The sequence below is a fragment of the Lepidochelys olivacea genome (assembly GCF_965140295.1).
Source record: "Lepidochelys olivacea isolate rLepOli2 genome assembly, chromosome: 3".
NCBI lineage: Eukaryota > Metazoa > Chordata > Testudines > Cheloniidae > Lepidochelys > Lepidochelys olivacea.
In genome coordinates this window covers 189,163,054-189,188,524 of record NC_140413.1, presented here as the reverse complement: position 1 = coordinate 189,188,524, position 25,471 = coordinate 189,163,054, and the positions used below count along the sequence as shown (strand labels likewise).

The 25,471-nt window shown below is 41.6% G+C and overlaps 1 protein-coding gene across 3 annotated transcripts in view; it reads left to right on the top strand.

Moving 5' to 3' along the window:
* Window positions 1–1,577: 1,577 nt before the first annotated feature.
* The window catches only part of FANCL (FA complementation group L), an 89,483-nt gene continuing 65,589 nt past the window's right edge, over window positions 1,578–25,471 (top strand). The window contains exons 1-5 of one of the 3 annotated variants that reach the window (XR_014711014.1): window positions 1,578–1,752; window positions 3,605–3,663; window positions 5,888–5,948; window positions 7,468–7,524; window positions 13,846–13,943. Coding sequence is in view for 2 of the 3 variants with exons in the window: in XM_084624469.1 (XP_084480595.1) it covers window positions 1,660–1,752; window positions 3,605–3,663; window positions 5,888–5,948; window positions 7,468–7,524; window positions 13,846–13,943 (368 nt within the window). In the remaining variant the exon portion in view is untranslated. The remainder of the gene's footprint in view (window positions 1,753–3,604; window positions 3,664–5,887; window positions 5,949–7,467; window positions 7,525–13,845; window positions 13,944–25,471) is intronic. The other 2 variants (XM_084624469.1, XM_084624468.1) reach the window with 2 other exon arrangements.

Sequence of the window (25,471 nt, the reverse complement as noted above, 5' to 3'; positions counted from 1 at the left end):
CGATTGGCCGGGAATGGCAAACCGCAGTTACCAGGAGCTGCGAGTGGCCATATCTGTGGATGCTCAGGTAAACAAAGTGTCTTGAGGCCCACCAGGGACTTACCCTGAACAAGCCGCGAACCCCTGCTCTGAGGCAAGGAAACTGAATAGTCTAAAGCAAACAAGCACCATCTGTAGAGAACTCAACTGCTACTACTGTTCATACTCAGTATCACCTATAAACTGAAAAAGGTCTGGTGATCTCTAATGACTTACCTAATTGCATGTCAAAACACATTAACCACCCCGAAGAATACAGGAAATCATAGACTGTTGTGACCACCTATTCTTGTAGAAGCTACCATAGGATCTTATAACAAGTCTTAGGATATAGGTATTACCTCTCATTTGAGGTTCACCTAATATCCTGCTGGGGTGCTACTTCAATATTCCCTCAGTGAGGTAGTGGCAGAATGGGAACAAAACACCAGAACCATGACACGGAGTCTCCAGCTCAAACTAGAAGATTAACTTTGTGCATTGGCCAGAGTGCAGGTGTCCCCATATTTGTTGTGCAGGGGAAAGGCTGGGTTTGTTGTTAAAGCACTAGACTGTGAGTGAAGAGCTCTAAATTCGATTCCTGGCTTTGCAACTGCCCTCCTGAATGACCTTGAGCAAATCACTTAATCTCTGTCCTAATCCTAAAACCGTGCCTCAATTCTCCATCAGAAAAATGGGAATACCACTACTTCCCTCCCCTCCTCCACTCTTTGATTGTTTTGTCTATTTAGGTTGTAATTTCTTGGAGACAGTGACTTCCTCTTCGTTGGTACAGTGCCCAGCACAATGGAGCCTCAAGGAGCTACTGCAATATAACTAATCAAAAAACTTAAGGAGCTATCCTTTCCTACTCTTTGGTCTCCCACCCAGGAACAACTGCATATCCACTGCTCGCCCAAGTGCACTGCCTGGCTCCTTCCTGGCTACCCCTGCGTGCTACTGCTACCAAAGAGGTCGTGAGGACTTAGCAAGAGCCTGTCTGGCCCAGCAAGGGGGCGGACAGCCCTGGCTCTGCACTGCAGTCAGCGAGCGCCCCCGGCCATGCATCGCTGCGGAGTCGCTGACGAAACCGGGGCAATGGCTGCGTTGCACTGCCTGGGCCAGGGCTCCCCCTCTGGCCTTTCCCAGCTCGGATAAGCTCTCCGGGGCCCACTCCAGCGGAGGCGCACTGAAGGCCCGGGGAGGGAGCTGAGCGCGTTAGCTCCGCAGGAGGCAGCGCAGGGGCACGCACAAGCCGCACGGGAAAAAGCGCTGAACTCCTTGCCTGGGTCTTACCCGCGGGGCGAGGGTCCGGCCCCAAGCCCAACCCACTTGGCGGCGCTTCCCACTGCCTTGCACCAGGGCTCGGCCCGGCCCGACAGCGCGATCAGCCCGGGCAGCGGCAGGGACACGACGCGCCACGCGCCAGGCTCGCGCGGATCTATAACCCGCCCCCGAACGCGGCCGCGCTCTCCACCCGCCCCCACTTTCCTCAAGCGCCGCTTTGCCCCTCCACAGCCCGCCTTCGCCCCGCGGCAGAGGCAGGGCGCATGCGCCTAGCCCGTGCAGAGGCGGGGATTGGTGGTGGCGCGTGGGGTTCGATTCGCCCAGGAGAGAAGGAGCCCGCGCGCGGGGCGGGAGATGGCTGGCGCTGGGGCGCTGCTGCGCCAGTGCCCGCTGCTCCTGCCTCAGAACCGCGAGGGGAGCGTCTACGAGGGGTTCGTCACCGTGCAGGTACCGGCAACGCCGCCCTAAGGGCGTGTCCCCCGTGTCCCCTAGTGAGCGGGGCTTGTGAGGGACTCTCCCCCCCTCCCCCCAGCGAGCGGGGCGGGGTCCGTGCCCTACCATAGACCTCATTAGTAAAGCTGGTTACTTTTTCTTCCTCTGCAGGTCTCTTACCTGACATGAGTAAACACTGGCATGTGAAACTGATTACATACAAAATCCTGTAAATGCACAAAGAAAAGGAACACCATGTCCCATCCCTTCCTCCCACCTCCCCCCCCCCCAAGAGAATAGTCTTTTCTATCTGAATAGCCTAAGTAGCTGTTTATACTTCTGGAATATGTGAAATCTTTAGCCAGAAATGTGATTTCCAAATTGACCATGTCCCTTTTAAACTTAGTTACTTCTTGCTACCTTTCTGTACTTTAATGAAACAGTGAATCATAGTTATTTAACCTTTGAAAAGGGCAGAATTACATTTGCTTCTTTCTTGGGGTGCGGGAGAACATTTAAATGTAATAAATTCAGAGGTTTAATATATGATGAAAGTAAAGGTTATGGGGTACATTTTATTGTTTCTCTATTTTTGAAACCACTATAAGGCAGTGTCTTTAGGATGTCTATTCTTTGGAGCAAAATTTGTGTATATAATTTTTTAAAAAAAATTGGGCATTTTTTCCCCCAAACATTATTTGTATCTTTGCTGATGTTATGGCTGACCTGCTGGTGGCTTAAACAAGCTTCTCTAACTGCTTATCTGCCATAGAAACTGCACTCGTTTAACTGAAGGTATGATGCAACCCTTTATTCAAACCAGAATTGTAGAAATGAGCTTACATTAGGATTTTGCAGTGAATTCTCTAAGTAGTAAGGGGAAAGGAGACATTCAACATGGAAGTGTGTGGGTTTTTTGTTTTGTTTTGATCTTGGCTTTGTTCCAGATCTTCAGCGATGTCATAACTACCATGCAAGTTTTCTAGGTAGTTGCTTTCTTTCAAATGTATATCATTGTTTATAAAGTAGATTTTTTTTTTAATGTTTAAAGCCTGATATTTCAAAGACAGTGTTACTGTGTTTAACCTCAATCGCACTGAAGTCACTAGGACTACTTACATGCATAAAACTGAACCTGACAGCGTAAGTCTTTATAGGATGGGCTTCTACAGTTTGCAAAACTGTGTATTTACACGTTCGCACATACACTCTTGCGCACACACAAATGATTCCCTATAAACTAGTTCCATTTTCCCGTTAAGCTGTGTGTTAGCTGGGATATCTCAGAATGCAGCAGCTATTAGTTCATAACTGTGGGGGACCTAAAACAAAAATAAAAGCTACAATTTTAAGATAGCTTGCATGCTAATTGCCTTTCATTTTTTACTGTTTGGAGTCTTTGGTGTGTAACTAATTGTAGAATTAATTTAAGAGTTGTAGGTTGCTTCTAAAAACAAAAATAAGGTGTCCTGTAGAATTTTGTAAGAGCTTGCATGTCTCTTAGTGTATGTCTACACTGCAGTTTTACAGCCCCACATTGAGCCCCAGGATCCTGAATCAGCTCACCTCAGCAAACCCCGGTGTTTGATTACAGTGAAGACCTACCCTAAAAGTCTTCACCCTGGTGAACTGAGAAAGTTTCAGAGATCTCTTTATCAATTTTGTTCATCTGAAAGATAACATACTGTACTGAATGATTAAAGAAACAATGTTTGGGATAATGCTGTCTCTGATGCAGAAAAATTTCCATATAAGATACATTTATTCCTCCATTTTTCTCATAGCAGCTTCTCTTTGAGTTGTTTCTGTATTTTCTCTATTTGATACATCTGCAAACTTGCATTTTAACTAAACACTTATTTTCCAGGATAGAGACTTCCATATAAGGATACTGTTACCATCGGATTTTCAGCTTAAAAATGCAAGGTGAGGTAATATTTCATGATCAATACACTTACATTTGTTCTGACTTACTGTGGGGAGGTATGAGTATGTGTACATATATGAATACTAGTGTGTCAGAGTAGCTGGCCTCCGGCTTCTTTTGCTTGTTGTCTGATAACTATGTGAAATTTCTATCCAAAAAATACTGTTTTCTTTGAGTAGTAAATACCTGAAAACAAGTGTGTTTAAGAATGGTGATGATTTAATATTCATAGAATCATAGAATATCAGGGTTGGAAGGGACCCCAGAAGGTCATCTAGTCCAACCCCCTGCTCAAAGCAGGACCAATTCCCAGTTAAATCATCCCAGCCAGGGCTTTGTCAAGCCTGACCTTAAAAACCTCTAAGGAAGGAGATTCTACCACCTCCCTAGGTAACGCATTCCAGTGTTTCACCACCCTCTTAGTGAAAAAGTTTTTCCTAATATCCAATCTAAACCTCCCCCACTGCAACTTGAGACCATTACTCCTCGTTCTGTCATCTGCTACCATTGAGAACAGTCTAGAGCCATCCTCTTTGGAACCCCCTTTCAGGTAGTTGAAAGCAGCTATCAAATCCCCCCTCATTCTTCTCTTCTGCAGGCTAAACAATCCCAGCTCCCTCAGCCTCTCCTCATAACTCATGTGTTCCAGTCCCCTAATCATTTTTGTTGCCCTTCGCTGGACTCTCTCCAATTTATCCACATCCTTCTTGAAGTGTGGGGCCCAAAACTGGACACAGTACTCCAGATGAGGCCTCACCAATGTCGAATAGAGGGGAACGATCACGTCCCTCGATCTGCTCGCTATGCCCCTACTTATACATCCCAAAATGCCATTGGCCTTCTTGGCAACAAGGGCACACTGCTGACTCATATCCAGCTTCTCGTCCACTGTCACCCCTAGGTCCTTTTCCGCAGAACTGCTGCCTAGCCATTCGGTCCCTAGTCTGTAGCTGTGCATTGGGTTCTTCCGTCCTAAGTGCAGGACCCTGCACTTATCCTTATTGAACCTCATCAGATTCCTTTTGGCCCAATCTTCCAATTGGTCTAGGTCCTTCTGTATCCTATCCCTCCCCTCCAGCGTATCTACCACTCCTCCCAGTTTAGTATCATCCGCAAATTTGCTGAGAGTGCAATCCACACCATCCTCCAGATCATTTATGAAGATATTGAATAAAACCGGCCCCAGGACCGACCCTTGGGGCACTCCACTTGATACCGGCTGCCAACTAGACATGGAGCCATTGATCACTACCCGTTGAGCCCGACAATTTAGCCAGCTTTCTACCCACCTTATAGTGCATTCATCCAGCCCATACTTCCTTAACTTGCTGACAAGAATACTATGGGAGACCGTGTCAAAAGCTTTGCTAAAGTCAAGAAACAATACATCCACTGCTTTCCCTTCATCCACAGAACCAGTAATCTCATCATAAAAGGCGATTAGATTAGTCAGGCATGACCTTCCCTTGGTGAATCCATGCTGGCTGTTCCTGATCACTTTCCTCTCATGCAAGTGCTTCAGGATTGATTCTTTGAGGACCTGAGATGTATATTCATATTAGTATAGTGTCCAGGAGCCCAGTTAGGTTGCATGCCCGTTGTCCTAGGAGTTTTACAAATATATCCAAGTAATAGAACCAAAGAGCATACAGTGTAAGATGAAAAGTCTTTTCAACCATGTTGCTTTGATCAATATTGCAGTTAATTGTCTTCTCTGAAGATTAGTAAAATAAGAAAATAGTTAAAACTTTAATGAGATTACAATGCAATAACTAATTTAGCTTTTGTAAGCTATCAATGCTTATTTTTTATATATATATACTTTTTGTCATCATCTTCAATATCTCGACTAAAATGTGTGGCAGTTAACTCTGACATTTTCAGGATTTTTTTTTTTTTTTTTAATTCTAGTATGTGTTATGAAGCCATATTAACTTGTAAGAATTATGTTGTTGTTTTCAACCTAGAATAGAGACTGGCTTATAGGTAAATGTCTACTTATTAATTTTTAAAGAACTGTGGCTAGAGAAAGTGACATTTAAAAATATAAGTAACTCATGTTAGTATAAAAAACTCAAAATTGGGAAAAAAAAATTCTTGTTTTTCTGGGAGGTGGGCAAGAGGGAACTTTGTAAATTATAAGATGGACTTTTGTTTCATATGCTGTTTCCTTGTTTAAACATCACTTGAATCAATTTAAAACTATGAAAACTGTATTTCTAGGATACAGTGTAGTTGGTGTCTAAAGAAGGTATTGCATGGATATCAGCAGATTGTGAAACAGGTATATTATTCTTATAAAACCATTGTGAGCTTTAAAAATATGAATATTAAATCTGAAAAGCTTTTACTTGTCCACACCATCCTAAAAGTATTTAAGAAAAAATTCCATTGTACTGTACTGTAAAGATGTATTGTTTTGTGGTGCTTGGTGAATTACAACTTACTTCGAAGAGAGATAAGTAAAGTCTTGTAAATAACTTTTTCATTTTCTTGTTAACTTCAGTCTTTGAAGACTATTAAGATGTACCAATGCTTTATATTAAAGCAGCTGACATCTTATGGGAAACTATTCTTGAAAAGCCCACAACTGAAAACAATTATGCTTTTGTCTTTCTCTCTTGTTTTTTCTCGTGTTCTTTATTACTAATAACAGGTTTCAGAGTAGCAGCCGTGTTAGTCTGTATCCGCAAAAAGAAAAGGAGTACTTGTGGCACCTTAGAGACTAACAAATTTATTTGAGCATGAGCCTCCGATGAAGTGAGCTGTAGCTCATGAAAGCTTATGCTCAAATAAATTTGTTAGTCTCTAAGGTGCCCCAAGTACTCCTTTTTATTACTAATGGTACTTAATACAAAAAAAGTGAGTTTAAAAGAACTATCAGTAATAGGAGGGTGTTAGCTTAATTTTGTTCTATAGTTGCTTGTGTAGTCTGAACTTACTCTTATGGGATCTATGTGGAAGAATAGTGGGCAGTCCACAGAAACTCTGCGGGGGCCATCCTGGCTACAAAATTGTGACAGCTACTTTCATTTCCAACCTGGAATTACCCATTCAGTTATGGTCAAAAAAGCTAGTCTACAGCTATGTCTAAACTACGGACCTTACAGTGGTATAACTGTACCGCTACAGCTGCAGCGCTGTGTAGCTGCTCTGTGCCCATGTGAGAGTGCTCTCCTTCCAGCATAATTAAACCAACCCCAACAAGAAGCACTAGCTATGTCGTGGGAGATGCTCTCCCACTGCAATAGTGCTGTCCACAACAGCGCTTTTGGCAGTGAAACTTTTGTCGATCAAAGGGTGTTTTTTTCCACACCCTTTGCAGACAAAAGCTTTGCCGAGTAAAGTGCTAGTATAGACCTATCGTCAGCTAGCTAACGTAACTACCTATTACAGCCTGCTCTTTAGGAGGAGAGTGTGACTTATCACCCAGAAGAAAGAAATTGGGGACTTGAAAAGTAGAAATGCACTGAACACGCCCAAATGTGGGAGGGTGGGGTTAAAATTTAATTTTAGTCAATGAGGGAAGAGTTTTAATTGGCTCTGAATCACGAAGACTACTTGTTCGCATTGGCTGTCAGCGTCAGTTAAATTATATATGAAAAATAATTTATTCAGTAAAATTTCTGACATTGAAATCGGTTTGTTCTATTTTTTAACTGAAATATAGTTTAATCTGTTGCATTTTCCCCCTATTTTACATTCTTTGATTTATTACAATATCAGAAAATAGATAATGAAACTAAAATTATTACTGAAACATACTGGATGGAGGAAATTAATTGATAACGTTTTCTCCCCAGAGGTTGCAACACTGTTCTGATCTGGTCAGTTTTATGGTGGAGCTTAAAACTATTTTGGTGAGTAATATATGCCAAGGGGGTGTTCAAGTGGTCTTAATTTTCACTTTCTCATTACTTGCCTTTTGTTTGGAAAGCTATGAATGAATTTGTTAGCTTTTTAAAGTTTAAAATGAACCTGGTTAGAATACTGCAATTTTAGGACTACAGACTGCTCATTTATTTAGTAATTATAATATCTGGCATTAGTTCTTACTCATTAGACTACTTGGAATGTTCCAGAAGTAATAGTCCAGCAAGTGGCCCTGTAAAAAAGGTACTTCCCTAATTGATTTTTTACCTCTGGTTTTAGTTTGGTACTCATCTTATAATCATGTAAAAGGATCCTTCTCTTGATATCGTCTTCACAGGGGTTTTTCTACACTTAAAAACAAACAAAAAACCCCACCATACTGGAGTAATGTGTTCTGTGTAGCGTGATTTGGGAACACAATTCAAAATATAGTTCTGTCTTGTCTGAGGTAGGACTGAACCATGCTTAACTAAATTTTAAACAAGTCTGTCGACTGTGTTATGGGGCTTTTTACAGTGTAGATACATCCTTTTAGGAGAGTTGGCAGCTGTCTACACTATACTATTTTTTTCTCCTCCCAGAATCTTTCCATTGTTGCTGCTACTAAGGCCTTGTCTACGCTACACAGTTTTGTCTGCAAAAGGCAGATTTTGCTGACAAAACAGTGGAGGTGTATACACTACAATACTTCTCCGCTGGCAAAACTCTCTTACTTTGCCGACAAAATAAAATCATCTTGATGAGAGGTGAAGCTTTTTGCGGCAAAGTTAGATCAACAAAGCGTCCGTGTGGACCCTGCATTCGTTAGGTTGCCATAATTGGCCCTGGGAGAGATCCCCCAGTGCCCACTATGACTGCTCTGCTCACTGTTTTGAACTCTGCTGCCCTACATCAAGCAACACAGGCATGTGCCCCTCCCCTTTCAAAGCCCCAGGAAGTTTCAGCCTGGAGAGCTCACATAACTACTGCCCATGTGAGCATACCAGCTCCTGGAGCTCCTGGCAGCAAATGCACTCCTGCCTGGACTACAGGGGAGGGGGTGGATCTTCTTGGTCTGTGGGGAGAGGAGGCTGTGGTGGGAGAAGTTGGAGGGAATCACGGTATCAAAATATTAATGCAGAATCCTGCTCTCCCCAGCATTAGGATTGCATTGACGGGCAGGGCAGGGCAGGCTGCTGCTGTGGGGTGGGGAGGAGAGAGATTGCTGTGCTGTGCTGTGCAGAGTCGGGGAGGGAGGTGGGGGCTGATGTTGGGATGTCCCCTCCCCTACCCCCCCCCCACTCTGCTGAGCTGGGGTGGCGAGGCCAGCTGTCTGTGCACCAGCTTCTGCCTCAGGATTGGTTGCTTCTGACTGCTGTCTGAACTTAGAGACAGCATGCTGAACCAGTCACGGTCCCCCAGCACACATACTTCCCATACACCAGGGATCCCCAAACTTTTCAGGGTCATGCCCCCTTTTATTCCTGTCTGTGCCCCCTGGCCAGTGCTGGGAGTGGAGCTGCGGCTCTCGGGGAGGGAGAGGGTAGAGAGGGGGGACTCATGAACAGGAGTGCAGGGGCTGCAGCTGGGGCAGGTCTGGGGCCAGGAGTGGAGCTGTGGCTGAGAGCGGGACTACACCTGGTGCCAAAGCTGGGGGCAGGCCCAGGAGCCAGGGCCATGGCTGGGGGTGGAGAGGGACTGGGTGGTGCTCCCTTCCCCACCCCCTGGGGGGGCTGGCCCAGGCCCGGCCATGACCCCCCCCAATGCTCCTCTGTGCCCCACACTTTGGGGACCTCTGCCCTACACACACTCTGTTTCTGTCTCTCTCTCTCATTTACTCCCTGTCTCTCACACACTCCTGTCTTCCCCTGTGGGCTTTTTGTGTTAGTGTTCAGCAATGTCAATTTGGTCATATTACCGAGCGCTACTTTAAAAAGTGATTTAAAATGTGTTACTTTTCAGGCATACACAGCGGTCATTGCAAGCTTATAGCACGGTGCAAACAAACAATGCCAGGCTCAGCATACTACACAACACACGTTTCTGTGGCTCAGTATTAATATGCTCTTTCAAGGCATTCCCCCAACCAAATAGCGTCCCCCCACCCCTGGTTGGGATCCTCTTATAACCTTGTGTTCGTAACGCATAGCACAATACTGAAGAGCAGTGCAGGATCCATGCTTTCTGACAGAGATGGCTAGGTTGCAGGTTACCAGAGCAGTTGAAAAGAGGCTGGTAATGTAGTAGGATGCCCATGGAACGATGGTATTGAGAAACCTTCATCATGTGATCCTGTACCTGCCCCTGTGAGGCATTGCAAAACCCTTCCCAAAGCACCTTGCAGCGAGTTGCACAGTGGGATAGCTACCCACAGTGCACCGCTCTCTGTGTCAGTGCAAGACCTGCTGTTGTGGATGCGTTCAGCCAACACAAAGAGTATAGTATGGACATGCAAAAGTGGTTTAATTACCGGGGTGGCTGTACGTCAGCGTAATTAGCAGTAGTGGAAATATTACTGTAGATGGGGTGCAAGCAATTTAACAACAGTGTTGTGGCTCATCAAATGACATGGAGGTTTAAAGATGCTGATGACTGCTGGCACCTTGTTTACACCAGTACTTCCACTGGTGATTCTGCACTAGTGGTAGCAAGGATGGGAAATTAAGGAAATAAGTCTAGTGTAGACAAAGTTTTGTTCTTTACCATGGTTAGAACACAATTCCTTATCATGGTTATAAACCTATTTGGACAAAATAAATGTAACAGGCGGGACACTCTTGTATTTAAGCATACTACTTAAACATAGGTAACAATTGTAGTGCACACAGGGCCTTAGCATACATATAATCAGAATTGTTTGATAAATGCAAAATTAAATTCCAGAGTGTACATTGGGTTCTCTATATGTCTCAAATGAAAACAAATACTTTGCAAACTTGTTAAGTTTGGTAATAAAGAACACCATGTAGTCAATAGACAAACGGCTCAACTGTTTGTCTACACTGGAAGATAAGTGGACAGTAGTTATACGTCTTTGTCAGAAGAGGACTGGGAAGAAATATAGCAGAATGTCAAACAATTGGTTCATCTGACTTTTCTGAAACAATAGTAAACAGATTTTACTGGATAGTGTGTACATAAAGCAGATATAGTTGATAATAAATGCTGAAGATTCTGCCACCATATTACCAAAATTGGAGCAATATACAAAAGTCAATTCACAATTCTAAATAAAAGTATCTGCCCCTCAACAGGCATTTATATACTGGAATTAGAAGATCAGATAAATTAACTCCAAGAAATAGATACTGTACTATGTCTGCAAGCAAAACATTTATTATTCAAAATGGAAATCTAACAGGCCTCTAGCTTATTTAGAAAGGATCACAGTTGTGTGTCATACACAGTTTTTATTTTCCCAAATCAAACTACTGGAGACACCAGATAACAAAGGGACAATAAAATCTGATGTCATGGATTGTTTAATGCTGTTGTGATATAACTCCTACATGATATAAATATAGTTACAAATTTAATAACAGTTTCTTTTAACATACACTGATGACATGGGAAGTATTTATATATATAAAGTGGGCAGAATAGAATATTTTTCAGCCTATGCTTAGGTGTTCTTTCATTCGTGCTGGATTAATTCACTTAACATGAAATTAAGATGGAGAGACCAATGCTCAAAAAAGTGAGGTCAAATGATATCTTGTAAAGATTTGATATCTTGATTCAAGTATTCTAAAATATTTTGGGGTCTTTGTGCATCTGAGGACTGGCTATACGAATCTGCTCCATTTTCATCAAAGTAAAGTAACTCATTTTCAAAGCAATTTGTTCAGTAGTATTTATGGCTTATCCAAGACCTAGCAGAGTTATTAACAAAAGCATTGATGAGGGAGGACTGTGAGTGTGTTGTGTGAGAAAACAAGTGTTGTGGTAACTGGGAAAAATTGTTTTCAAAGAAATTCTGAAGAGCAGTTGACATTTGAGCACTGTTTTTGTACATTGCTGTATTACTCAATTGTACTCTCTCAGTCTTTGCCTGTGTGGACAAGAAGGCAACTGTAGCCTGTTTCTTTCCACTCTATATGTAGTGTTTTACTCCCCGGGAGGTTACAAACTACTTCCTACACAAAAAAAAGGGCTGCTCCTCTTCTGTGAAACATAGAAAAATGCTAATGAATCTGTTTCATGAATATTCTGTAGATTGACTCAGCAGACTCTTCCTTCATCTAAAGTAATAAAAATTTAAATTGAGAATATTGCAACAAAATATGTGGAAATACTAACCAGAATTTATTATGTGGAGCCCTGCTCTTTAAAGCCTTTCACTGGTTTTATATTAAACTTCTTTGGGAAAAATCTTTTTGATGTCGGTGGTGTATTTCTGTTACTTTATCAGTAAATTACTATTTTTAATGAAAAATGTGTCCTTGAGTATCCCAGAATTTTTCTTCACGATGCCAAAATTTCACTTATTCTAGCTAATAATGAATTTTATACAGAATCTATATTTACTTTAAATATAATCTACTAGTTAGTGTTCTGTCTGGAAACTAATAAGGAGGACCTTGTTACATGATTTTCATCCCTTTTTGCAGAATTGTGCTGCAGTATTTGTTTTAATTTTGAAGTTTCTAGCTCTTATTACAAAGAGACATCTAAAATAGAAATAGATGCAAACAGCTGCCAAATCCAGGAATCTTGCTGCACACTTTAGTTTTAGGTTGCTCTGGAGTACATTGAGGTATGCTAATAAACACTACTTGTGAGGTTTTTTGGGAAGTCTTTGATAGTATTTCGAAGAGGGCATTCGTTAACCAACTTAGAGCCAGAATGAAAGAGTTATAAGACAATCTCCTAACTGTAATGGGCAGTTTTCCTGAGAAAATATGGCATTGTTGACTGAAGTCTGATCACAGCTTTTCATCCACAATCCCATTATTGAATGTCAAATTAATGGCTTGAAAATCCCCACCATATGACTAAGACATCTATTTCAAATTGGCATAGTATACCTCCACCAAAAAAAACAAAACCTGGGACACTTGCAGTAGGAGTGGTTTTCCATTTGATTGGGGTAGGGGCATTCATTCTTTCATTTCCCCCAATCCACCATTTAGTAGTCTTCGTTTGAGTGTTTCCTTTGTGTCTTTCTACCTGAGGTCTGTTAGAGTTAACTAGTGATATGGCTTTGGATTACCTGGTCCCTTTAATAAAACTTTTTTGTTTCACTCTGAACTGAAGAGAGTTTGGGTACAATATATAAGCACAGCAACAAACAATTGAGAAGATGGACAAGATTTAATGCAATAAGATCAATGCAGTTCTATTATAGAAACTTCATCTGGTTCATTCATAACTTTCCTGAAGGGTGCTGCTTTCTGTACAAATCTGTTCTGAAACTTGATTGCCTTGGTCTTCCTTTGAACTGGGCTTTTTCTGACTGTCCTATAGCCAATTCCCATTCATGATAAAGGCCTAAGTTATGTTTTCACATCTGCACTAATTCTCACCTCTTCTCCCCTTCCCCCTCTTTCCTGGATTCTCATTTCAGCCCCTGACTACTTTCATACTTTGTGATTGAGACTACCAGTCTTCCTGAGAGGAGAGTCAATGAACACCTCTGATCAGTGGTTCTAGATTGGAAATATACCTCCAATTTTATTTTTTTTAAAAAATAATTTAACATTTTAAATATCATTCTAGGAAATGAGTATCACTGTGTATGAACACAATATGGAACATATGGTCTGATTTTTCTAAGGCCCTAGACTTGGTTGCTAGGACATTGGGGACAAGCACTTGACCAGCTCTTCCTCAACTTCATCCCCAAAGACCACATGGTATTAAAATCAGGAAATGGAGTAGGTTTGGACTGGTATATAAACCCTTATGTACTAAGTTCTAAAAAAGAGAGAGGATTTTACAAAGAAGTAAAGACTTGCCTTTGTGGCTGTGGAGCCCAGGAGGCAGCTATGCACTTAACAGAACCTTTTACTTTTGAAGTGAAGCGTTCTTTCAATCAAGATGCTTGACTTCAAATTTTTAAAAAGCACACTTGATATTTACATGTGAAGACTACAGTGTCAACATCTGTTTAAAAAAATATTTTGATCATTATCTGAAGCACTTTACCAAACTGCTTCTTCGTCTGCTTCATCTGGAGGCTAAAACAAAAGCAAATTAAATGTACCGTTAATTTTACTTAAACTTAATATTTTTGAATGAATTTTAAAATTGTATGACCGAATAGATGCAAAAGTACTGAAATTGTGTGCCATTTATAATGGTGTGTTTTAATGTTTTTTTTTAAACAGGAAGCTGCTTTAAAGAATGCACAAGAGCTGCATGCACCCCCACCTCCAGAATACTACTCATACCTTGTCAGAGATATAGAAACGTTGGGTTGGAATAAGTATGTTTATTTTTCATTACTTAATAGAGATTATCTTTAAAATATCTATGCTGCAAAGTATCTTTGGTCAGTTAATTTAGTCTGAACAGGTCGAACAGTTTGGTAGCGAGATCATCAGTCTACTGCTTTTCCTTTTCTGAAACTATTATATGAACCAAAAGACCTATCACACTATTAAAAAAAATGACCTGAAGGGTAAGATGCTACATATTACTATAAAGAAATCAATTTTTATGTGTGCTATGAACTGTCAGCATAGACAATATTTTTAATACAACTTCTTTCTCCTTTTCTCTCCTGCTTTTTTCCTGAGTTGTATATCATTTGATCGTGACACTTTTCATTAAATAGTGAAAGATAAGTGATGTCACCATATCTGAGTTACATGTAGAAGGTAAAGCTACTGTTGCACCAGCAAATGAGTTTATCCTTTCATAAAAGCCTAGATGACACACAGTTGTTCTAACAAACTAGCACATAAAAAGAAAAGGAGTACTTGTGGCACCTTAGAGACTAACAAATTTATTTGAGCATAAGCTTTCGTGAGCTACAGCTCGCTTCATCGGAAGCTTATGCTCAAATAAATTTCTTAGTCTCTAAGGTGCCACAGGTACTCCTTTTCTTTTTGTGAATACAGACTAACACGGCTGCTACTCTGAAACCTAGCACATAAAAGTACATTACACTGTCTGAGGGGTGAATCTAACTCCTCCTTTGCAGTCATAAGGGGCTCCTATGCAGGGAGGCATTGTGACTCCACTCTGTAAAAGAGGAAATGTGTGGATTTAGGGAGCCTGCTCGGGGCTGCAAACTGTCTGGGTCCATTCCAGCTCTTTCTGACCACTGTGTGTGTGGCAGATGTTCATATTGCTGTGACAACATGGCAGCTCATCGGCAGGAATAGTGGGAAACTCATAGATGGGAATCAACACCAGGGAATTTGGTCTCTCCATGAACAACTGTTGCACATCAATTCTCTGGAGATGAGGTTGGTCAAGTAGTATCCTATAAGGTCTTCATTCAGCTGGCAATCAAGCCACCATTTTTTATAACATTTTTCATGTAACTGTACTGGATAGGGAGACAGCTGGGTATGCTTTCTGTGTGAAGAAAGCTCTCCAGGTGAGGGAATGGGCTCTAACCCATGAGACGTTCCTGCTTACTGCATATGTAGGAACAAAGATGAAATGACACAAGAACAGATGGATATAAACTGGCAAACAACAAGTTTAGGCTTGAAATTAGACAAAGGATTCTAACCTTCAGAAGAGTAAAGTCCCGGAATAGCCTTCTAAGGAGAGCAGTGAGGTGTTAAAAACCTAACTGGCTTCAAGACTGAGCTTGGTAAATTTATGGAGGGGAGTGTCTGATGAGACTGTCTACAATGGCATGTGGTCCGTCGGTGCTAGTAGCAAATATATTCAATGGCTGGAGATGGGAAACTAGATGGGGGAGGGCTCTGAGTTACTATGATGATTTTTTCCCCGTGTGTGTGTGTGGGGATGGGTCTTGCTGATGTGCTCAGGGTCCAAATGACCGCCATACTTGGAGTTGGGAAGAAATTTCCTCCCAGGTTCGATTGGCAGAAACCCTGGGTTTTTTTCACCTTCCTCTGTAGCATGGGGATGGGTCAGTTTCAGGTTTAAACTAGAGTAACCGATGGATTCTTTGTAACTTGAAGTCCTTAAATCATAATTTGAGGACTTCAGTAATGCAGCCAGAGGTTATGGGTCTGTTGCAGGAGTGGGTGGGCGAGGGTCTGTAGCCTGCAGTGTGCAGGAGATCAGACTATATTATCATGATGGTCCCTTCGGGCCTTAAAGTCTATGAATCAAATAGCATTTAGACCACTTTAGATCTCAGGGCTCTCAAGTTTATAAGGAAATCAATATTCCAGGTGGAAATACTGAAATCCATCATTTCAGCATTAACTTCCCAAAATTTCCGAATATGAAAATAAATCTCCTGAAAAATCTATGGATGATATGATTGGGGAGAGTCATGCAGAGATTTTAGTATCTGCTACACTGAGAAGCATATTCTATGCAAAGTATTGTCCTCTTGGACTTGTAACTTACACATGGATATTCACAAGTTTCATTCATCCGTCTAGCAGTCTGCTTGGGCCTAATTTTTAGGCCGTAACCAGACCCAAACACAAGAAGATTGAGTTGTTTTCCAACTCAATCCCTACCCTTCCCACCGAACTTGAGTCAGTGCTGTCAGCTCCTGCCCATGGGGTGAGTGCGGTGGCAGCTGCATGTGCCAGTGGCTGTGCCCTGTGCTGTTACTGTCCACTGCATCTTTCTATGGATTCAGAAGCACTGCAGCTCATTGGCACACTCACTCAGCAGCGTGCACAGCCCAGCAAGCTGTCAGCTGTCAGCAGGAGCAAAGCATACCACTGTACCAATGTCATAGGCAGGAGGAGAGCTGAGCTAACTCAAGCCTGAAAGTGTCTGGTTGTTTTCCCACTCAACATTTGTAATTAGGTCCCATCAGATTTGGGTCAGGTTGCAGGGCTCCACATCCCTCCCTTCAAGTGGAAAGGAGACGTGTATCTGTATCTGGTTAACTTCTCAATGTGTTATGCAGGCCTGGAAGGTATATCTAAAAATGTTTAGAAGCATGGCTCTGAGTGAACAGCTGGAAAGACCAATTACAGCTTTCACAAAAGTCCAAGTTATTGTCCAAGACAACTTTTATTTTGGAGGAGAGAAGAAAAGATAGCCTTTGATTTGCCAAACATTACATACCTCTCAAGATATAATCTGACTCAGCTCCTGGAATAATGGTCTTTGGTAGATAACTAGCAAAAATTTTGCTTCACTTCCAGCCAGGAATGGCAGCAATCCAGTATTTAAAGATCTTAGTCCAGATACAGAACTAGTATCTCTCAGTAAACTCATTCTTAATATAATTTAACAGCTACCTGATATCCGGTCTAGAGATACTTGACCCCATATATTTGAACTCCTATGAGACTTGAAGGCAATGTCATCCAAGGAAGAGATATGGAGCATAACCTGTCTCATGTTATGGCCCATCAAGTTTGTTAGTTATTTCAAGCAAATGCTTTTGCAGAAAAATGGTGTATATATAATTGCTAAAAGGCAGAAAACATTCAGCATTGCTTAGAGAAGTAACCTTGTTAATGTTCTGGACAGAAGTCTATTCCTTAGGTTTTACACTAAGAAGAAAAATCAGTTTTGGCTGTTTCAGGAAGACACATTAAGAACTAAGGGAATGCAGTCTAGCCAATTTAGTCTTTCAGTGCATCATAAGTCAGAGTGGAAGCTTATTGATGAACCTATCTGCATTCAAGTCCACTTGGAAAACCAAAAGTAGTGCTACGTAAGGGAGAGACACTTGCGTGCAAAGGTTGTGGCATCCTTATCTCAGAAGTGGGCTAAATGGCTTCCTTTATTTCTTTCACCCCTCAGCCACAGAGGATAAAGATTGTGAAGGAACAGGCCACAGTGATTATAATTATTTTCTCATTGAGCTTTAGGTCTTTTTGTTCTCAAACCTAATTTAAATGCATCTGGAACACCTCTCCAACTTCTGCTCACATACAACACCTCCCCACATAGTGTAATCAGGGGCCTATTCTAATCAGTATCCAGTGCTGCCTGGCTTATCTGGGATGCTGAGAGGAAGGAACTACGGTTATTTATTCAAAGACGGTGACATCTTCTTGCCATGTTGGAGGAAATTCACAAATTATGTCTATGTATTGCTTTAAGTTTAGAGATTGGTATTACAAGGGACACACATCTGGGCAAAGTCAGCTGAAGCAAAGGATATTCTAGTGTTTTTACAATGAGGCTCAAGGCCAATGTTTCTGGGAAAGATGAGTCAGTAACTGCAGGTGTATTGCACTTTAAAAAACCCAGGAGAAACTCATCACCATCATATAAGACTCCTGAGGACCACCAATCTTATCAGTCCTCTGGCAATATGCAGATTCCTGTCATGATTTTGATCTGTGTGCTATGAGTCCTAATACCATCTCTCAGCTTCACATCTGGTAGATCTTAGTCTTTTCACCATACTCCTCATATGATAGGAAGTGGTGATGTTGTCTTTCTGTATGAATTCAAATATACCGAGGAAGTAAAATGCATGTGAGGTTGTTACAGAACCTACAAAGGGATATATAGGAGAGACATGGGGGAGGGATAGCTCAGTGGTTTGAGCATTGGCCTGCTAAACCCAGGTTGTGAGATCAATGCTTGAGGGGGCCATTTAGGGATCTGGCACAAAAATGGGGGATTGGTCCTGCTTTGAGCAGGGGGTTGGACTAGATGACCTCCTGAGGTCCCTTCCAACTCTGATATTCTCTGATTCATTCAAAACCTCAGGTAGAACTCCTCTTACTAATATGCACTATATGAAAAGCAGTGATTTTTGTGGGTGAAGAAATAACATGCTTCTTATGAGGAGGTCTCTAAGGCTGCTACAGGGCCTTTCATCTACACTTCTCAAACACTATACAATAGAACCTCAGAGTTGCGAACACCCGAGTTACAAACTGACCAGTAAATCACACCTCATTTGGAACCAAAAGTATGCAATCCGGCAGCAGCAGAGACCAAACCAAATGTGGTACAGTACTGTGTTAAACATAAACTACTAAAAAAAAAAAATTGACCAAGTAAGGAAACTGTTTCTGTACTTGTTTCATTTAAATTAAGTTGGTTAAAAGCTGCATTTTCTTCTACATAGTGAAGTTTCGAAGCTGTATTAAGTCAGTGTTCAGTAGTAAATTTTTGAAAAGAACCACCAAAACATTTTGTTCAGAGTTACGAACAGCCTTCATTCCCAAGGTGTTTGGCACTCTGAGGTTCCACTGTAGATTCAATATCCTCACTCTTACTGATGCAGTGTTTAGTAGAAGGATGCTATCGAACGGAGTTCACAGCAATATCTAAGTTCCTTTTCAATTCTACAAGGGTAAGTTGAATCTGTTCTCTTCTCCTAGGGATGATTTTTTTTTTTTTTTAACATCCCATTTTGAAGACTGTCTGACTTGGAGAACACTAAGAGGGAAAATTCTACCTTAGTGTGGATTTTCATTCTAGGACCCTCCATGTCAGACGCTCTGACCCTCCCTCCCTGCATTATGTCCAAGGTATTTTTTTTTCCCCTTGCTGTTCACTTGTTAAGTAGTTTGAAAGGAAAGAGGGTGTTCGTCCAGGAAATCTCTGAATTTTATGTCAAGGACCTGTTGAATTTGAGTTGAAAACACTTTTATATGGTGTTTTTTTCAGCTTTGGAAGCTATTGTTCTGGAGAGTTCTTCCTGAGGGGCGGTCCTAAATCCAGGCTCAGAGCAAACATCTGACCTGCCCCAGTTGCCACTGAGATGGGTAATGCTCACCATGGAAACTGTCTGACATGGAGGGTCCTAGAATGAATATTGCCTTAAAACAGAATTTTCCCTTTCTGTTATGTACCTAAATAGGTGACCTGTGGAAATCTAAAACCACTGATGTCAAATATTTCTGAGAAGATGTACCCAATAACAATCGGTCAGATTTTATATCAGCTTCAACTTCTGGACAGAAATAAGATGTAGCCCTATGTAGGGCACATTGCAGTAGTTTAGTTTGGAGTTAACAAGGCAAGGTTTGGTTTTGAGGAAAAACTGGCACAACCTTCTGGCCCTAGCTGCTATGTGCTCTTCTGGTAGCACCAACCAGATTCTTAAATTCTGCACCTTGCCCTGTGATGCTACTCAAGCCCCTGAAATAGATGAAGTGATAACATCTCTTCCATTTGTTTTCACCACCACCTGTGTGTGTGGGGGGCAAGGGGTAGGGACAAAGAGGCCATACTTGCACAGTGGGGGATTCTATCCTGGGAAGCAGTGACTCTGAAAAAGATGTAGGGATTATGGTGGATAATCAGCTGAACATGAGCTCCCAGTGCAATGTGTGACCAAAAGGGCTAACTTAGTCCTTGAATGCATAAACAGAGGTATATTGAGTAGGAGTAGAGGGGTGTAACTGGGCGCAGACTCACCAGCGGTGCCTCCTGCTGGTCGTTTCCAGGAATTAGCTCACCAGCCTCCAGAGTGCCCTCTTCAAGCTGGTGTCTCGCCTTGCTGCTGGCTCCCGTGTCCCTCCCAGGACCCCGGTGCCCCTTTCACTGGATGCTGCCCCCTGCCAGTACCCCACAGTTCTGGGTCTCCCCCTCCCAGGGGAACCCCCACCCACTATCCCTACCTCACCTCAGTCATAGGCTCCTACCAGTCATCAGTTAGCCCCCGTGCCCTGCGGTAGACTGCAGTATGAGCCACTCATCACCAGCAAGGTTGGGTTTGGATGTGCTGCCTCTGCCTACCTGTGGCTGCCCCTGCAACCCCCGTACCTAACAGGCCTTAGCAGGCCCTCAGGCTGGGGCTTTCCTAGGCTGGAACTCCCAGGCTCCCTTGGCCTTTCCCCAACCCTGCTCCAAACTAGGTGTCCTGCTCGGCACCTTGCAGCCAGGCCCTTCTCCCTGAAGATGGAGGCTCTCTGGGCCTCTAGCTCACAGCCTTTATAGAGCCAGCTGGGCCCTGATTGGAGTGTGGCCCCCCAGCTGAGGCTGCTTCCGCAATCAGTCCCCCTGCCTCCCTTCTACAACAGCCCTCCCTCAGGGCTGTTCTAAACCCCTCTGGGCCCGAGTGGGTGTCCACCCCACTACAAGGGGTTATTTTATCTCTCCATTTGGCACTGGTATGACTGCTGCTGGAATACTGTGCCCACTTCTGGTGTCCAGAATTCAAGAAGGGTGTTGCTAAATTCGAGAGGGTTCAGAGAAGAGCCATGAGAATTACTAAAGGATTAGGAAACATGCCTTATAGCGATAGAATCAAGAAACCCAATCTCTTTAGTTTAACAAAGTGAAGGTTAAGGGCTGATTGCAACCAAATCTAAAAGTACCAACATGGGGAACAAATAATTAATAATGGGCTATTCAATCTAGCAGAGAAAGAGATACCACAACCCAGTGGCTGGAAGTTGAAACTGTACAAATTCAGACATGAAATAAGGCTTACATTTTTAACAGTGAGATTAATTAACCATTGGAACAATTTACCAAGGGTCATGGTGGATTCTCCATCATGGACAATTTTTAAATCAGGATTGGATGTTTTTCTAAAAGATAGGCTCTTGGAATTGTTATGGGTATGAGTTTTATGGCCTGTGTCATTCAGAAGTTCAGACTAGATTAACACAATGGTCCCTTTTCTCCTTGAAATCTATGAATCTATCAACATCCTCTCAGATTTCTCCAGACTGTGTTTCAACCAGCCAGTTAACTCTTCTCCATGCCCCAGTGTCTTCCAAACACTGGCCAAGGCAATTGACCTATGGGTGGATGAAGTGATAGAGAGACAAAGGTGGGAGTCATCAGCATACTGAAGGCACCACAACCCCCCCATCTCCTGACTAATCCTCCCAATTACCCTAAATACACATTGGACGGGAGAGTGACCAGATGGAAACCTGCAGAACCCCACATGAGAGCTCCCTCAGAGAGAGAGCGAGAGAGCAGCTATCCAATAGAAAAGAACAGAGCCATCCAAAAAACAGCTCTAGCCTCTTCTGCTGGGATCCACAAAGGAGTTAGCTTTGATATTGTTGGCATGAAGTGTTGCCATCTGGCATTTAATAATAGCATGGTGATGAAATCTTTATTCACTACCAAGAGGTCATCTACCAATGTAACCAGAGCAGTCTATTCCATACCCTGGTTGGCACCCATACTGAAAAGAGTGCAAGAGGTCTGAGGCTACCAGATATTCAGAGTTGCTTTTCCCCCACTTTTTCAATAGCCTTAACCAGAAAAGACAGATGAGATATTGACAGGTAAAACTGTCAAGTGGTGATTTCTTCAGCAGATACCAAACTAATACTTTCTTATGAGAAGCCATAATCTGCCCTCCCTTAAGGAGAGATGGGCAATGTCTATTGATAAAAGACCCAGTTCTTTTGTACAAGCCTTTTACTAGCCAAAAAGAACATGGTTCCTGCTTGTAATTCACAGGATGAAGTTTCCCCTGCGTATCTAAGTGAGCCCCCTGGCTAAAATGCAGGCAAAGAAGACAGAGTATTTTTTATATATGTAACAACAAAACAACCGTAGGACTTTCCAATGCTGTGAACTCTCAGAGAATACATTTAGTCTTCTGTTCCTATCTACTGTGATCATCACAAGTGCATCTAATTTGCACACCCCTAGGAGCTAACAGTTCGTAGTTGATGGAATGTACCTGAGATCAAACTCCATGTTCTGGAACTGAGAGCTACAAGGTGGGTTATCAATTTTTTTTCTACTACTGATAAGACAGTATTGTTCAAGACACTGACAAGAAGATAGTCATGTGTTACATCAACAAACAAGGTGTTCAGTCCCAACAGCTTTGCGAGGGCATGGCTGTGTGAAACTGATGCCTAGCTCATCAAGTGCATCTTATGTCTGTGTTTGGCAAGCACAGGTAGTGCACTAACAGAGAACACTGTGGGCACAGACTTCAGAGACTACATGGCCAGTGATACATCTACACTACGGAGACTATACCAGCATAGTTATGTCAGCGCACAAGTGTGCTGTGTTCTCTTTTCTCTTCCAGAGCAGGGCTGAATACAAACAGTTAAGTTAAAGGCACCACAGCCCCCCGTCTCCTCAGTAATCCTTTCCACTAATCCCACTGGTGAGCAAAAATATGCGAGAAGAGCACATGGGTCATAGTAATTCCTCCAGCATCTAGACCAGGGTTCTCAACCCACAGCCCTCTTCTGGTCCAATCAGTGCACAGCAGTGGCCACTGACATCCTCAGGGCCATATAGGTAGTATATATATTGTGTGGATGTGGCCCAAGTAACACAGAGAGCTGCATATGCAGCCCACAATGGTTATCAGGTTGAGAATCACTGGTCTAGACTGTATTTCTATATGAATTTTGTGCACCTCAGTATCTCCTACTAATGCCATTGCACGTGCTGACTCCCAATCTCTAACTGTTCCACTTTACAGCCTGGATCCTGGGAGATTGACTATTTCTGATTTGGCATGCTCTGAAGTTCAAAAGATTCTGCTGGAATCCGAAAAGCCACTGATAGTGAAATACTAAACTCAGACATGGAGAAAGGTTTTCACTAGGGCTGTTGATTAATTGCAGTTAACTCATGCAATTAACTCAAAAAATTAATCGTGATTAATTGCAGTTTTAATCGTACTTTTAAGCAATAGAATACCAATTGACATTTATTAAATATTTTTGGATGTTCTTCTACATTTTCAAATATATTGACTTCAGTTACAACACAGAATACAAAGTGTACAGTGCTCACTTTATACTACTTTTATTACAAATACTTGCACTGTAAAAATGATAAACAAAAGAAATAGTATTTTTCAATTCATCTAATACAATACCATAATGCAGTCTTTCTCGTGAAAGTGCAACTTACAAATGTAGATTTTTTTTTTTGTTACGTAACCGCACTCAATAACAAAACAACGTAAAACTTTAGAGCCTACGAGTCCACTCAGTCTAATTCGTGTTCAGCCAATCACTAAGACAAAAAAGTTAGTTTACATTTATGGGAGATAATGCCGCTGGCTTCTTATTTACAATGTCACCTGAAAGGGAGAACAGGTGTTCGCATAGCACTTTTGTAGCCGGCATTGCAAGGTATTTACATGCCGTATACGCTAAACATTTGTATGCCCCTCCATGTTTAGGCCACCATTCCAGAGAACACACTTATTAAAAAAAAATGGGTTAATTAAATTTGTGATTGAACTCCTTGGGGGAGAATAGTATGTCTCCTGCTCTGTTTTACCTGCATTCTGTCACATATTTCATGTGACAGCAGTCTCAGATGATGACCCAGAACATGCTGCTTGTTTTAAGAACACTTTCACTGCAGATTTGATAAAATGAAAAGAAGGTACCAATGTGAGATTTCTAAAGATAGCTACAGCACTCGACCAAAGTTTTAAGAATCTGAAGTCCCTTCCAAAATCTCAGAGGGATGAGGTGTGGAACATGCTTTTAGAAGTCTTAAAAGAGCGACACTCCAATGCGGAAACTACAGAACCCGAACCAATAAAAAAAGAAAAATCAATCTTCTGCTGGTGGCATCTGACTCCTATGATGAAAGTAAAGATTCATCGGTCTTCATTGCTTTGGATCGTTATTGAGATCCCCTCATTAGCATGGATATAATAGCTCTTTGGAATGGGAAGCATGAAGGGACATATGAATCTTTAATGCATCTGGCATGTAAATATCTTGCGGCACCGGCTACAACAGTGCCATGTGAACACCTGTTTTCACTTTCAAGTGACGTTGTAAACAAGAACATTATCTCCTGCAAATGTAAACACTTGTTTGTTCAAGTGACTGACTGAACAAGAAGTAGGTCTGAATGGATTTGTAGGCTCTAAAGTTTTACATTGTTTTATTTTTGAATGCAGTTTTTTGTACATAATTCTACATTTGTAAGTTCAACTTTCATGATAAAGAAATTGTATTACAGTACTTGTATTAGGTGAATTGAAAAATACTAATTCTTTTGTGTTTATAGCACAAATATTTGTAGTAAAAATAAATATAATGTGAGCACTGTACACTGTGTTCTGTGTTGTAATTGAAATAAATATATTTGAAAATGTAGAAAACATCCAAAAATATTTAAATAAATGGTATTCTTGTATTATTTAACAATGCAATTAATCGTGATTCATTTTTTTTAATTGCTTGCTAGCCTTAGTTTTCACTAGGTAATGTATAACAGCTTGCCTCCAAGCTCTGCATCTCTGTTATGGATTATTTAATATTAAAGTCTTACACCTTGATTAGAGATAAAGAGAGGCTATCTGTGTACTCTTTCAGTCTGTCATCCACCAGTGGAGAGTTCTAGAGGTCAAAGTTTTATTTCCCCCATCCCACGCTCTAAGGGGTAAGGATTTTCAGATTGATTTTAAATTCACTAGTACATCATAGAGGATTCGCGTGTGTATTTTCCTGAGGATCTTTTCCAACATTACAAACTGTTAAGATGGCAATTGAAATTTTTTTAAAAACAACTTTTTGCAAAGATATATTGTCAATAAATTCTAAAACAAAAAAGTATGTGTGGAAAAGTGGGAGATAGGTGTTACTTTCGCTTGGATTTTTTTATATGGTAGGTGTATATAGGTATATTATTGCACAAATACACATGGTTTCTCTATCATAGCACCCTTTCTGAAGACATTTCAAAACTTGGTAGTTTTTGCAGTGTGCCTAGTTTTCAGCGTCCATGAAATTGACTGGAGGGTCTTTCCAAGCTAAGGTCTTGAATGTGATCATGCTGCTGGCATGATACTATTTATTTATAACAGTTGTATATGTATTTTTTTTTTATTTTTAAAGGCACACTAAGGGTTGTTAGGTCTTTACAATTGCCCTAATTTGATATTAACCATTTTTTGGACTTACCATAAGGATTCCAGTATTTTTAAATAAAACTTTTTCACAGAACTAA